Below are 16121 nucleotides of genomic sequence, written 5' to 3' on the forward strand. Positions count from 1 at the left end.
ATGTGATACCAAGGGAAAAATTGTCGTTATTCACCATAGTTAATCAGTGAGGCTTGATACATAGCTGAGTAATAATGTGTTGGAATTATACGTTATAAAATGTTCAAATGTGTGGGAAGTCCTAAGGGACCAAACTGCTGCGGTCATCGGTCCATAGACTTAGACACTACGTAAACTAACTCAAACTAACTTATGCTAGGAACAACACACACACACACACACACCCATGCCCGAGGGAGGACTCGAACCTCCGGCAGGAGGGGGCGCGCAATCCGAGTGATGGCGCCTCAAACAGCGCGGCCTCTCCGCGCGGCTTTACTTTATAAACTAATAGAAACTGGAGCACTGATAGAAACACCATTAACTTTTTCATTAAGTAATTATTATAAGCTACATGTAAGAAGATCAGTGAACAACTGAAATTGTAGTCGCCTCTATGACTAACAACGTAATCTGACTGATCAGCTGAAACATGGAATCACAATGGCAGTTCTTTAAGCAGAGACGTCTTATGTAGACAATGTCAAGTGTGACTGCTGTCTGCAGCATGTACTACAAGGCTACGTGATACTGAAGTTATATGGTGACTGACAGTTTAAAGCGATCTAAAAATGAACTGAACTTCGTGGAGCATACTGTTGAAAAAATGTTCCTACAGTGTAAAGATACAGTAATACAGACTTTTAAAGCAAGCTTGTAAATGTGACCCACTAGGCAATTTTCCCCTCATTTTATTCTTCCTGATTGTTATACGGTACTTTTACTTGCACACAAAAATAGTTTGTTTTAGTAATGAAAATACTGTTACACTTATAAGAAGGCAAAATGAGCGTCATGGTGTAGCAGTCTTGTCGTTCGTGTTATGGCTGGTTTGGTGCGATGTTCCATTTCCAAGGGGTGGACAAAAATGTGGAAACAGCAGAAGCATAACACATTACCATTCATAGTACGGTGTAGGAAAACGGCTGGCATTCAAAACAGCTTCCAGTTGTCTCGTACGACTCTTGTACGGTTTTCATGGGACTCTTACACCATTATAAAATGCGAATTAAAACATCTTTCAGCTGTCTAAATTTCCAATTGTTATTTTATTTGAGCAACCAGTTTCTGCGCTACAGCACGCCATCTTCAGGTCCTCTGACCGACGTGTAGGAAGAATCTCATCTCTGGACCAGTCAAAATAGGGGCTCCTATCCGTAGATTTTTGACACAGCAAATCATCACTTGCTGCCTCGGTCAGGACGCCTGATGACGGTGCAATGTAGCGCCGGAACTGCTTGCTCAAATAAAATAACAATTTTAAGTTTAAAAGCCTGAAACATGTTTTGGTTCGACATTTTATATTGAATAACCGAGGTCCCGCAAACATCTCTATGAAGATGGACTTACAGAATCTTATACCACTGTTCCTGCAAAATAGTCGGAACATCAGCTAACGATAATTGGGGTGGACAGCAATCACGCATCCTTCTCTCCAAAGCAGACTACAAAGTCTCAGTAATGCTTAGGTGTGGTAAATGTGATCGCTAGGAGATATACTACAGTTCATTCTCGAGCTCACAAATACCGAACGAGGTGGCGCAGTCGTTAGCAGACTGGATTCGCTTTCGGGAGGACGACGGTTCAAACCCGCGTCTGGGCATCCTAATTTACGTTTTCCGTGACTTCCCTAAGTCGCTCCAAGCAAATGCCGGGATGGTTCCTTTGTAGGGGCCGGCTGATTTCCTTCCCCACGCTTGACACAATCCGAGCTTGTGCTCCGTCTCTAATGACCTCGATGTTGACGGGACGCTAAACCCAAAATTCATTTTAGCTCACGAAAGCAGACTGAACTGGGGGCCTGTAGTCTTGGAACATATCATCACCATAGGGGAACACGTTGTACCAGGGGTTGGAGCTGATCATCAAAATGGTCACATATATCTTTGGTAGTAATGCGACCTTGCAGACTAATCATGAGGCTCATGGAATACCATGATATGACTGCCCAAGTCATCACCGAACCTCCGCCTCTTGTGACGCAGGCTCGGCCAGAAGTTGGGAATAGTGTGAAACAAGACTCATTCGACCAAATGACTTTCTTCCATTGCTCCATAGCCCAGGTTTCATGGCTTCGGTACCGCGTTTTCTTGTCAAGAGGATTTACACCACTGATGAGTTTGCTTTGGAATTCCAGCTCGTGCCGCATTACTCTGCTTATGATACTGCATTCGTGTTTTTTGGTGCTGACGCAGTTCGGAATGTGACATTCAGTTCTGCAGTGACTTTTGCAGCTGTCGTCCCCTTATTTTCTCGTCACAGTCCTCTTCAATGACCGTCTGTCACGATTACTCAACACACACATTCGTCCGCGCAGTGATCCAGCGGATGATGTTTTTCCGCTTTCCCTTCATGGAGTATAAATCTTCGATTCCGTGCCTCAAGCACACACTACACGAACACCAACAGTTTACCCACCTTCTAATTCTCTTAGCTCCGCGTCGGCCGGAGTGGCCGAGCGGTTCTAGGCGCTACAGTCTGGAACAGCGCTACCGCTACGGTCGCAGGTTCGAATCCTGCCTCGGGCATGGATGTGTGTGATGTCCTTCGGTTAGTTAGGTTTAAGTAGTTCTAAGCTCTAGGGCACTGATGACTTCAGATGTTGAGTCCCAAAGTGCTCAGAGCCATTTTTCTTAGCTCCGACATATTGCGCTCGCAACTACACAGAACTCTGTTCTGAACGCGACTGACACTTGCAATGTATTTAGTACGTTGCACAGGTGTCGTTCGTAGTCAGATACAACAGTGCAGCCTGCAGGATCTGCTGGCATCGGAATTTATGTTCAAACATGCATTACTCGCGGTGTTTTCATATTTCTGTCCAAACCTTGTACTTACAGCCCATATTAATTTCGTAGCCTCTTCATATCTACTAAACACTATCTCCACAATAACGTCTGGCGTATTCTAGCTCTTTTTGTTTCCACTACACTTCCCTTCAGCTGCCCCGTAGTACCACAGTAAATACGCCATTACGCTTTACTCATAACGCAAGTCCCCCAATTCATCTGTAAGAAAAATGTACTTAGCCATTACCCGTTATTTATCGAATATTGCGTTCTAAATTAATGATAGTACCTATTTGTCAAGCTCCATATGCATGTATATTTGAGGATAAAAGCTATATTAACTGACGTTTACTGCACTTATTAATTCTTTGTTTTCAAGTTACTTACGTTGTCTCAACACAGGAAATTTCTCCGGGAGCTGTGAAAACAGAAATCATCAAGACGAACTTCAAAATACTGCCTCCAAACTTTTTCGATACGATACCGTCCATGGAACCAGAAGATATAGCAGAGGCAGCAGTTTACATGTTGTCTCAACATCCACGGGTCCAGGTAAGTTCCATACGGCACTGACTTTCAGCATTCAGAATCCTACTGACTTCCCCAGGGCTCACTCTCGGCATTGGGGAGAAGAGTCTATCAGGCTACTGAGCTCCATTTCTTCACATATTTATCTAATCTTTTTATTTGTGTAGACTTACTGTACCCAGTTACCTTGTTAATCTCTTTACATTCCTTTTTGTCAACACATACGATCATATGCCTTACAACTTCCATTCCATTGTGACAACTGTTTCTGCTATCTTTACCATTAGGTTTTCGGCACACTTCACTTTTAGTATCCCGATGTTGCATCATAGTATACATGCTACCAGTTCTTTTTTTCTTTTTTTATGTTCCCCATGTTCCACGTTTCCCTCGTCTGAATGATGCTCTCTAGTTCTACAGTTTCAGGAATACCTTTTCCGACTTTGGGCCAGTGTTTGATCCCAATGGTACTCTTCTACTGACTAAAGCATTGTTTCATATTTTTTGGCTGCGCTAACCTTACGCAGAGTGCTTCCTAGATAACACATGTTTCATTTCCTCGTACTGTCGTGTGCTGAGAAGGAGTAAGGAGGACAGCTCGATTCGTGACAAGTGACCTTACCTCATTCGATGAATTCCATGAGGTTAACTGGCGGTAGACCGCCTGCTGATTCCTCGAACGCGGCTAAAAAGGAAGCTTTGAATGGTGCAGAGCACGGAACTAGGTAGGCTTATTCAGGAAACTGGGTGGAAAATTTTTTACATGGCTGCACGTTCAGAGACCGTGAATAGTTACAATTGAAAGAAAACAGCTCTCTGTCACTATTTTTAACGAATTAACCGTGTTTCAACACTGCTAGGAGTGTCTTCCTCAGAATTTAGATCAAAGAATGGTCTATAACATGGTCACAGAATCATGAATAAAACCGTATGATACAGAGTATAAGTACAGAATCATCGTGAAAGACTGGCAGTGCTCATATATCATTTATAAAATAATAAATATGCCAAAAGGGCATTAGTCACAAAGAAATTAAGACAAAAAATTGTGAAGGCGAGCCGTTTGCAACCTGTAACCGCGTAAGTAACGAGCAGCCCTTAGTGGCTCAGCATCACGATTTTCTTTCAATTGAAACTGGGTGGAATTATCTAAGTACAGAAGCGAATGCGTTTCATGCAAGTACCCCTCGCACTCTTTAATATTTACAAGTTCCCATCTATAACTGATTGATTCTTCATTCTCTACGTCTTCTAAGTGCCCTACGTTGGCCAAGGCAAGTGAAAATTATCAAGTCCGGATCGTACGGGCGGATGTAGTGGAGGGGTACGGCGTCGTCCGCCCACTGCTGCCACTGTACTCTTCTTCAGCAGGGTAAGAGGGCCGTATTTATATTGGATCTTTGGAAGTTTCGATGATGATGCGCTGGGAGTGGTTGGTCACTCGGCTAGTGAGTGGTGCCTACTGTGTGTGGTTCTTGTGGAATATTCTCCCGTTGCTGCCCTTTAAGGTACGGGGCGCTGGTCACGTAGTCCGCTGTTGGTAGTTACGAGGCGGCGCTAGTATCCGTTATCGTGTTCAAATATTGGTTCGCCGCTTCCGTCGCAGAAGCAACCAGCCAGCTGCCTCCGGCCCAGAATTACTCTCTAAACCGTGTTAGATAACTAGTCGGGATATTTCAACATTCGCGGCAATATGTTTCGCAATTCTGCTTTCTCCTTCATAATACTCCTGAATACTCTCAGATTGGTATTTATTTATCCTCAATAACTGAGCAAAATAAGCTCTCCATCATTTTCAACACTTACTCTTATTTTCAGTCGGAATTGGTAGGGTAGCCACAGATTCATCCCAAACTCATTTGCGCCTTAATTTGCATTCTGACTAACATTTAACTTCCTTTATTGCACCTACAATATGTAATGCCGATACTAGCTGGAATAAGCTACAGCCACGCCCTTAATACTCCTAGTATCCGTTTAACGCTGAAACAAAAGAAAAGAAAAACGACGCTCTTTCCGTGTAGGAACATTACTAACATTTATTTTATGAATATTTCTTTAAATTTATTTTAGACATAATCGCGCTTTTTTTTAAAATTGTAAATGATTTATGCTAAATACTGGCAATCGTCACAAACGTAAGTGCTGAGTATCATTTGATGTACAGAGATTTGACGACATGCGTTGTCAAACTTGCTTCACTTCATATCTATTTTTCCCTAATCACCTACGTTTGGTATTATGCTTCTACATACTAATTTTTCAGTGTTTGAGAGCAATGCGATATTAGTTAACGCACCGCGAGTTCTCAAATTTACCAGAATAAAATGTTCAACTGTGTGTCAAATCTTATGGGACTTAACTACTAAGGTCATCAGTCCCTAAGCTTTCACACCATTTAACCTAAATTATTCTAAGGACAAACACACACACCCATGCCCGAGGGAGGACTCGAACCTCCGCCGGGACCAGCCGCACAGTCCATGACTGCAACGCCTTAGACCGCTCGAAAATTATCAGCTTGATCCTTCTTCGGTAACGTGACAATACTACTGTGGTAATGCTATAACGCACTCCTGTTCCTTAGTTTTAGAAATAATGTCATTCTTGCATATTCGACAGGCTTAAGTACCTCCGAAGATATCTCATCGACCGTAGCTGACATGTTTAGAGATATCATTCGCTACTCTATAAAACTATATATACAACACTGGTTCATCAAAACACAATGTAGGCCTCACAAAAAATGGAATAAGTTGGATTGCACCGAATGTGATGGCATGTGGCGGAAGAGTAGAAACACATCATACTACGTACGCATTAGCTGAAAGTTGTCGCAGTCAAGAAATTTGCGTTCAACTCGTAATCATGTTTAAAACTGAAGTTTCTGCTCTAAATTTGACCTAGAATGCGACCAATCAGTAGCGAAAGATAATACAGAGAGGGGGCGAAAGCTAACTGCGTGCAGAGAGTAGTGCCTTTAAACATAGTGTCTTCATGATCTCTGCGACTAGTAACAGCAATTTTTTGGTGAACTTCCTGTAGAGAAGGGCTGCAAGAAGCACCAGGGTGCCCGCCTGGTGAGGAGTAATACGGCACCTGACTCTAAACGAACCTTGTGGACTTGCGTTATCAACATCTACGTCAAACCTCCGCAAGCTACCCGAGGGGGTGTGATGGAGATTACTTCTGGTATCACTATCGGATCCCCTTCCAGTTGCATTCGCGAACGTCGGGCGGAAAGAATGATAGATGTAAACGTCTGTATTAGATCTAATTTCTCGATTTTTCTCGTTGAGCTCAAGCTGGTTTCTCTATACGATGAATGATCTATTCTTGAAAAAGACTGCTCTCCTGTGGTCCAACATTAGTATTTTGTAGAATGAAACCGTCATTATTAGGTCGACACGAAAACACATATACACTATCTGATCAAAAATATCCAGACACGCCAGTCAAGAGAAGCGGATCCGCTAGTACAAAAGGATGTGTGAAGCTGTCAGTAGAGAAACAGAATGTGTCAATCGGGAGAGATATGTGACATCGAACTTGGACTAGACATTGGATGTCATCTGAGTAACAGATCCGTCAGGAGCATTTAAAGCCTTCTAAAGTTCCCCAAGTCGACTGGTGGTGTGTATGTGTGAAGTGGAAACGCGAAGGAACAGCTAAACCAGTCCAAGGAGGCTTTATATACTGACTGACGGGGACCGTCCAGTACTGCAGAGAGCGGCTGTGAAAATCGCATGAAAATAGCGGAAGACATCATTCGAGAGCTCCGAAGTGGTGCCAGTGGTTCAGCCAACACGACTGCTGCACGTAGGGAGTTACAAATAATGGGATACGATCGTCAAGCATCTCCTCATGAGCCACGCGTTTCTGTAGAGTTTGCTGAGCCACGATTGATGTAGTGTGAAGAGAGACACTACTAGGCAGTGGATGACCGGAAACCAGTGATCTGGGGTGATGACTCACGATATACTCTGTGGCAGTTCGAGGGAAGTGGCGTGGCTTTGGCGAAAGCCTGGAGAACGTTACCCACCATCATGTGTAGTGCCAACAATCAATTACGGAGGAAGTGGTATTACTGTAGGCGGGGTGTTTTTCGTGGTGAGTGTGCTTAAAAAAACCCTTAACACGGAAGGACATCAGCACATTTTACAGCATCGTTTACTGCGTGCAGTAGAGAAACAGTCCGAAGACGTTGAATGTAACATGACACTGCACCCTGCCGTAAAGTAGCATCTGTGACGTAACGGCTTGTGGATACTAACATCCCTGACAGGGTGTATCGTGTCATAGTCCCGACGTAAACCCAACGGAACACGTCTGGGACGCGTTAAAAGTCGACTTCGCTCGAGACCTCTATGTCTAAGTTCTACTCTGGTTTCGGATCTTGACGAAGAATGACTGTCATTGAAAATGACCCCAGCAGAGTTCAGAACGTCATAAAGACGAAGTGTGTACATGCCTCATATTAATGTCCACTAACAGGTGCCCACAAAATTTTGATCAGATTGTGGATGTCTCCCGTTGTCAGCTACTTCGGACAATGTTTCGCTGTTCCTCAGTGTAATTTGCACACCGCCATGAAAATGTAGATGTCCTCTCTTTCCACCACCATATGCTTTCTCGGCCATATCTGACACGTTTCACATTCTTGAAGTGCCATACCTCAAATATATCGCCTGTGGTGGCAGCGGGGAATGACCAGACTTGATGTGAAAAAGCTGCCCCATTCCTCTGAGCACTAACCAACAAATTTCTCTCGTCATATGCAGCACTTAAGTGGAACTTCTGGACAAGATGCTCACTTTAGGAAAACCATCTCAATAAGACTTCATACATCTATCAGGGTTGCACCGGCCTGTAACCTATAAACTACCAACAATAGTAGTCTACCCTCTAAAATGTAACTGGAGCCCCTTGACCACCAGAGGCATTCTGACAGTAGCATTTCCCACAACCACTCTCTTGTCTGCTGTGAACAGACGACGCAAGCGGGCTGCAGCTTCAGTGCTCTGGTCGCCTGCAGTAGCTTCCATGACGCTTACCTTAAATTACTAATCACCGGAGGGGCTCAAATTTATTAAAACTAGGAAAGCGTTAGCCGTTCACACAATTTTTGCTGTTGGGGAACCATACTTAAATGAAATAACAAAGACGTATTCTAGTGAACAGAAAAATTCCAAAATGTGTCAAGAAGAGATTTAAGTTTATGGTAAAATATTTTATGAGAGTAAGTAGTAAAACTTTTTGTGGCCTAAAGTTCTAAAGCTTTCTGTCACCGACTCATTGACGAAAGAAAAGGTACATCTTTCTTCTATTTTCGTAGATGAGGTCGTTACCTTTCTCTCCAAATTGTATTTACGCCGTGCGTTCCTCCTGGCAATCGTCCGGCACATTTACTCTAGTGTTTCGGCAGATGCACACATCAAAAAAAGTTTTGCATCATCGCAGTTCCCAGAACTCCTGACGATAGACGTTGACTGTGGATGTTTTATCACAGACACAGTCCCCCTGACTGTTCAGAGATGACACTAAACCCGCCCAAAGATGTAAACAACCATGCACGAGAAGCGCCTGTTAGACGGAGGGGGTCCGACAGCCGATCAGTCCCAGTCATTCCACCAGGAAGGAGGTACATGGCTCGTGTTGTCTGTAGTTCAACCATGCCTAGACGGCCAATACCGCGATTTGATCGCATCCGCATTGTTACTTTGTACCAGGATGGGCTCTCAACAAGGGAAGTGTCCAGGGGTCTCGGAGTGGACCAAAGCCATGTTGTTCAGAAATGGAGGAGATACAGAGAGACAGGAACTGTTGATGACATGCCTCGCTCAGGCTGCCCAAGGGCTGCTACTGCACTGGACGACCGCTACTTACGGATTATGTCTCGGAGAAACCCTGACAGCAACGCCACCATGTTGAATAATGTTTTTCGTGCAGCCACAGGACGTCGTGTTACGACTCAAACTGTGCGCAATAGGCTGCATGATGCGAACTTCACTCCCGACATCCATGGTGAGGTCCATCCTTGCAACCACGACACCATGCAGCGAGGTAGAGATGGGGCCAATAACATACCGAAAGGACCGGTCAGGATTGGCATCACGTTCTATTCAGCGATGAGTGTCGCATGTGCCTTCAACCAGACAATCGTCGGAGACGTGTTTGGAGGCAACCCGGTCAGGCTGAACGCCTTAGACTCACTGTCCAGCGAGTGCAGCAAGGTGGAGGTACCCTGCTGTTTTAGTGTGGCATTATGTGGGGTCGACGTACACCGCTGGTAGTCATGGAAGGCGCCATAACGGCTGTACGATACGTGAATGCCATCCTCCGACCGATAGTGCAACGATATCGGCAGCATACTGGCGAGGCATTCGTCTTCATGGACAACAATTCGCGCTCCCATCATTCACATCTTGTGAATGACTTCATTCAGGATAACGACATCCCTCAACTAGAGTGGCCAGCATGTTCTCCAGACATGTATCCTGCCGAACATGCCTGGGACATATTGAAAAGGGCTGTTTATGGACGTCGTGACCCACCAACGACTCTGAGGGATCTACACCGAAACGCCGTTGAGGAGTGGGACAATTTGGATCAACAGTATCTTGATGAACTTGTGAACAGTATGCCACGACGAATACAAACATGCAATAATGCAAGAGGACGTGCTACTAGGTATTAGAGGTGCCGATGTATACAGCAATCTGGACCACCACCTGTGAAGGTCTCGCTGTATGGTGGCGCAACACGTACAGTGTGGTTTTCATGAGCAATAAAAAGGGAGGAAATGATGTTTATGTTGATCTCTCTTCCAATTTTCTGTACAGGTTCCTGAACTATCGGAACCGAGGTGATGCAAAACTTTTTTGATATGTATATTTGTAGTTTAGTTTCTCGGTGTTTGTATGGCGTCCGCGTGATAAATACTGATACTTATGCTGATATTCTCTCTAGTTGCAAACAAAATTGTTTCTTTCGGTTGATTTTGTGTCCCTATTCAGTGGAGCAGTCCCACATTAGCCTAGTGCTCTATTCCATTTAATGACATTTGCTCTAGCACTTATCACGTCTGCAAACATATGCTTGCCCCACCTCACTTGCTCGACTATGTCTCGTGTGCTGGCGTGCGCGCCACTATCTGTCTGCTACCACGATGCAGCGAAGATACTCCGTATGTGCTAAATTTATGATTACTGTTCGTGTTTTGTTGTCTCTGTCAATACATGCCTTTAAACCGAAAGTCACACAAGGCTCATGTGGAGGCACTTTGTCGAACGGATGAATATAATTCATTTTGAAAACACATTTTATTTGTAACGAGACCAAACCGACGTTTTCCCTTGACACTAGGCATCGTATGTAAGACATGATGAAAAGTACTTTCGAAATAAGATAAGCATTACTTTTCGTGCACTTTCACTATTCCTGTAGTGATCAGAGTGAGTACACATCCATGCAAAACACAATTCGCAGTGATAAAATAAAACCTTTACTTCAACAGCACATAAAATGAAAAGATTCACAACCAAGGCCCTCAGGAAGCAAAAAGATTGAATCTGATAACACAGAAAATAAGAATCTTCCTGATCTGACGTTTGATAAGGACTAATACCGTCTTTTTTTAAATTTCAGTGTAGCACTTGGAACCAACGTCCTCAGTTATATGCTGGATGTATTCCAATCTCTGTCTTCCTCTACAGCTCCCTTTAGCACCATGGAAATTTTCCCCTGATGTCTCAACGGATGGCCTCTCATTCTCTCTCTTCTTCTTGTCAATGTTTCCCACGTATTCTTGCCTCTCCGACTCTGCGGAATATCTCCTCATTCCTTAGCTTATCAGTTCACCTAATTTTCAACATTCTTCTGTAGCACCACATCTCCTATACTTATATTCTCTTCCGTTCCGGCTTTCCCTCAGTACATGTTTCGCTAATATACAATGCCGTCCTCCAAAAGTACATTCTCAGAAAACGTTTCCTGACATTGGGGATTGCGGGCTATATAGACTTTTGCTGGCCATGAATGCCCTTTATACCAGTGCTAGTCTGCTTTTACGTCCTCCTTGCTCCGTCCGTCATGGGTTATTTTGCTGCCTAGGTAGCAGAATTCCTTAACTTGATCTACTTCGTGAGCACCAATTGCGATGTTAAGTTTCTCGCTGTTTTCATTTCTGCTACTTCTCATTACTTTCTTCTTTCTCCGATTTATTCTCAGTCCATATTCTGTACTCATTAGACTATTCATTCCACTGAACAGGTCCCATAATTGTTCTTCACTTTAACTGGGGATAGGAATGCCATCAGCGAATCTTATCATTGATATCGTTTCACTTTGAATTTTTATCCCACTCTTGAACCTTCCTTTTATTTCCGACACTGCTTCTTCGATGTATAGATTGAACAGTATGGGTGAGAGCCTACTTCCCTGTCTTACACCCGTTTTAATCAAAGCACTTCGTTACTGGTCTTACACTATTATTGTTGCCTCTTGATTCTTACGTATGTTGTATATTACCCGTCTTTCACTACAGCTTACCGCTGTTTTTCTCAGGATTTCGACCATCTTGCACCATTTACCAATGTCGAACGCTTTTTCCAGGTCGACAAATCCCATAAACATGTCTTGATTTTTCTACAATCTTGCTTCCATTACCATCAGCAAAGTCAGAACTGCTTCTCTGTTGCCTTTATCTCTCCTAAAGTGAAACTGATCGTCATCTACCAGGTCCTCAATTTTCTTTTCCATTCTTCTGTATATTATTCTTGTCAGCAGCTGTTAAGTTGATTGCGCGATAATTCTCGCGCTTATCGGCTCTTGCTGTCTTCGGAATAGTGTGGATGATGCTTTTCCGATGGTATATTGGCCAGTCTCGTACACTCTACACACCAACGTGAACAGTCGTTTTGTTGTCACTTCCCCCAATAATTTTAGAAATTCCGGTGGAATGTTATCTATCTCGTCCGCCTTATTTGATCCCAGAGCTCGTTTAAATTCTGGCTCTAATACTGGCTCCCCTATCTCACCCCTATCGAGTCTGTTTCTTCTTCTATCACGTCTTCACGCAAGTCCTCCCACTCATAGTGTACTCTTTCCACCTATCCGCTCTCTTGTCTGCATTGAAGAGTGGAATTACCATTGCACTCTTAATGTTGCCGCCTTTGTTTTTAATTTCACCAAAGGTTGTTTTGACTTTTCTATATGCTGAGTTTATCCTTTCGACAATCATTTCTTTTTCGATTTCTTCACATATTTTATGGAGCCTGTTCGTCTTAGCTTCCTCGCACTTCCTACTTCCCCTTAAGTGATTTTTATTTCTGTATTCCTGAATTTCCTGAAACGTTTTTGTACTTCCATCTTCCGTCGATCAACTCAAGTATTTCTTCCGTGAACCATGGTGTCTTCGCAGTTAACTTCCTTGTACCTATGTTCAGTAACTACAGATGGTTAATTGGTGTGATTCAGAGTCCAGTGGGCACCTATCGCTGACAGAAGTTATTTGGTAGGATAACAATATTCAAGTGAACCGGCGTACACCAACGCGAGAGCACAGAGTCCAAGTGGGGTCGAGGTCATAGGAAGCGAGGGCGGCTGCTGCAAGGCTGGATCTCGTTATAGGCCAGTACGGTCCATCACACACATCTATGCCCGAGGCAGGACTCGAACCTACGACCGTAGCGGTCGCGCGGTTCCATACTGTAGCGCCTAGAACCGCTCGGCCAGTGCGGACGGCGAAGCAAGTAGTACCGTGCTTGCAGCGCCTCCAGTGGCGAAGCGGGTGCCTCCCGTTCCAGTGACTTCTGCTGGAGATCTACTCGAAAACGAACTCGTTGTTGTGGTCGGCCGTATTGTTTACCTGCTATGAAGTAGAGTGACCAGCAGGGCCTGAGCTTTGGCAGCCTGCACTCAAACTTCCAACGCTGATAGCTGGGGTTTCCGGATACAGCAATTCCAGTATGACTTCATCAAATGTGAGCAGCATTCCACAGGTGCAATGTATTTAAAAAACAGAACTGTATTCTTCCAAAAGCTGATATATTGCCTACTTTATTTATCTAAACCAGTTTCTATCGCATGACCATCTCCAGTTGGACTGTGTGTGTACAGTATATGTGGTGTCACCGCCAGACACCACACTTGCTAGGTGGTAGCCTTTTAAATTGGCCGCGGTCCGCTAGTATACGACGGACCCGCGTGTCGCCACTGTCAGTAATTGCAGACCGAGCGCCGCCACACGGCAGGTCTAGAGAGACTTACTAGCACTCGCCCCAGTTGTACAGCCGACTTTGCTAGGAAAGGTTCACTGAGAATTACGCTCTCATTTGCCGAGACGATAGTTAGCATAGCCTTCAGCTAAGTCAATTGCTACGACCTAGCAAGGCGCCATTTATCCTTTGCTATGTATCTAAGGAAGCATGTACAGTAACAAGACCAATGTTCACCAATTGTGGATTAAAGTTAAGTATTTTAGCAGCTACGTACTTTTCTTTATAGCATTCATTACGTATCCTGTTTCAGACCTCACGCCAGCCTGCGTGAGTTTAAGCGCGTGCCTTTCGGTTACCCGTCACTGTGGATTGGCTGTCTTGCCAGCCCACAACAGTATATGTATTTATACACGGAATATATATAAGTTAACATAACCCGAAATATTTTCTGCATAAGTTGTCATTATCATTAACGCTCAAATCAGATCGACTTCGACAAACAAAGTAGACAAGTCGACAGCTTTTGGCGGAATATAATTACGTTTCTTAAGTAAACTAAGTCAATGTGTAATACTACTATTAGCTCTGAATTAGCGCCCATGTTTCGGGATCTTCTACTAATTTTTATTAATAACTTCTAAAATGGTACTAAAATAGGATCTTTACTCGAAGTTACCTTCCCTGGTAAAACATCTCCGAAAAACCTATCATCTAATTATAGTGAGGTGTCTTGCTACACTTGGTAACTGACAATTATAATTATTATTATTTTATAAATATTTTTCTCGTTCTTCAATCATTGACAAAGTTTCTTCCTATTTTCCGCAATTTTTGTGATTTTTCATTATTTTGACTTTCCAATCATTTATACATGTAGGTGTAAGAAAGATATAAACAAACTACCTTCTTTAATTATTTTCAAGTCTCATACAGTAATAAGTAAATTTATTGCTTCCGACAATTCTTTTGCAAGCTGACGACAGACTTCATTGTCATGCATAGAGATATTTACATATTGTAAAAATTTCTGTCAATTTCTGCAATATTCAGTGAATCATAGTTTCGTCAATATCACTGAAACAACGTCATTAAAAGGAAATTATTATTAACATTTATCAGGATTGCATTGGAAGACACACATAAGAGAAACATCTAAATCATTCACCAGACTATGTTTTGCAGATGCTCTTAGCATGTACAGCTATCACATATTTAATAGAATAGGAATATGGTAATAACTGAGTAAAATTATTGTTTGTTTCAGGTTCAAGACATCATCATATATCCTACTTGCAGTGAATAATGTCTACGCTGTTTTTATAAATTGTTTCCAGAATTGAGTTGTTGACTTGTATTAAAAAATAACTGATTTTTAGTAGAACATTACAGTTTGAATTGTAATTTCTCTTTCAATTAAAATACCATTCACCCACCGTTGTTTCGTTTTGACATGGACATTTAATGCAGTACTTAGTGGTATCCATTCATGTAGATGCTCAAATGAAGGAACAACCATTAATTTAGACTCAGATAAATCTGGAGGAGGGTAGATGATATAAGTGTAACTAAATGTGCTGTATGATACAAACTCTGGATTTTTCAACCATTCTTGAAACAGCCAAAATATTATGGTGAAAAATGATCAAGGTGACACCGATCTATTTCTGATTGAAGTATTAGCAGGAATCAACAGGCAGTTTTAAGCAATATTTTATAAGACGCAGTTAAACCTTGAAAAAGGGTAAAAAGGTCTGTATCATAACTCTAATAAAATCATAAAATATTGCTTTCAGTTTGTCAGCAGTGGGGAAAGTTTAGTGACAGTTATTATAGTATCAAGAAAGAGACACATAAATCTGTTTATATCTGATTTCAAGAAGATAATTTATGATATTCTACCACAGTTTTATAAAATAATATCTGCTAAATAGTTTCAAATTGATGGATAATAGTCGTGAAACATTAAGTGAAGATTAACTCATAATGAATTCATAAACGATATTAATACATTTTGGACACTATTTTATACTATAACATACAATACATCTAGAATTACAGTCTCCATAATGAGAAAAAAAACTAATTTCTTGCTCTGTCGAGCCCTTCCATCATCCACTGTGCGATTTCACATCTGTCTGCCACAGATAGTGCCTTCATTTACCTACAACTTAAATTATACCTATGATTTAGTTGCTGCACATCAATTACTGATAATATTTGGAAAACCTGTGTAGTTCCGTGTTCTAAATAATGAAAGTTAAAATTAAGGGAAAAATAAATATGTGACAGCGGTTGTCAAGATAATTAATACTGATTTTACACATAAAGCAAAGGAAAGGCATGTAAAATTATAATAATTATCTGCCGCCTACGAGAAGAAAGGTGAAATATAAGTTAAACAGTACTTTATCATTTTATACTATTTACCAATAGTGTAAGGACTCAGTCGACGTGGTAAGCAAAGACACATAAATGTTAAACCACTGTTAATCATTACTCATACACATTCCATCCTTATTCAGGCATTTCACCATCTGTTCCTATG

At 42.3% G+C, this 16121-nt stretch overlaps 1 protein-coding gene across 1 annotated transcript in view; it reads left to right on the forward strand.

The window, feature by feature from the left end:
* LOC124777721 (dehydrogenase/reductase SDR family member 11-like) overlaps positions 1-14906 on the forward strand; it is a 47494-nt gene extending 32588 nt beyond the window's left edge. Inside the window, exons 5-6 of the mRNA XM_047253219.1 lie at positions 3231-3380; positions 14841-14906. Of these exons, the coding sequence (XP_047109175.1) occupies positions 3231-3380; positions 14841-14879 (189 nt within the window). The 3' untranslated portion in view covers positions 14880-14906. The remainder of the gene's footprint in view (positions 1-3230; positions 3381-14840) is intronic.
* The last annotated feature ends 1215 nt before the right edge of the window (positions 14907-16121 follow it).

Source organism: Schistocerca piceifrons, chromosome 2 (genome assembly GCF_021461385.2).
Source record: "Schistocerca piceifrons isolate TAMUIC-IGC-003096 chromosome 2, iqSchPice1.1, whole genome shotgun sequence".
NCBI lineage: Eukaryota > Metazoa > Arthropoda > Insecta > Orthoptera > Acrididae > Schistocerca > Schistocerca piceifrons.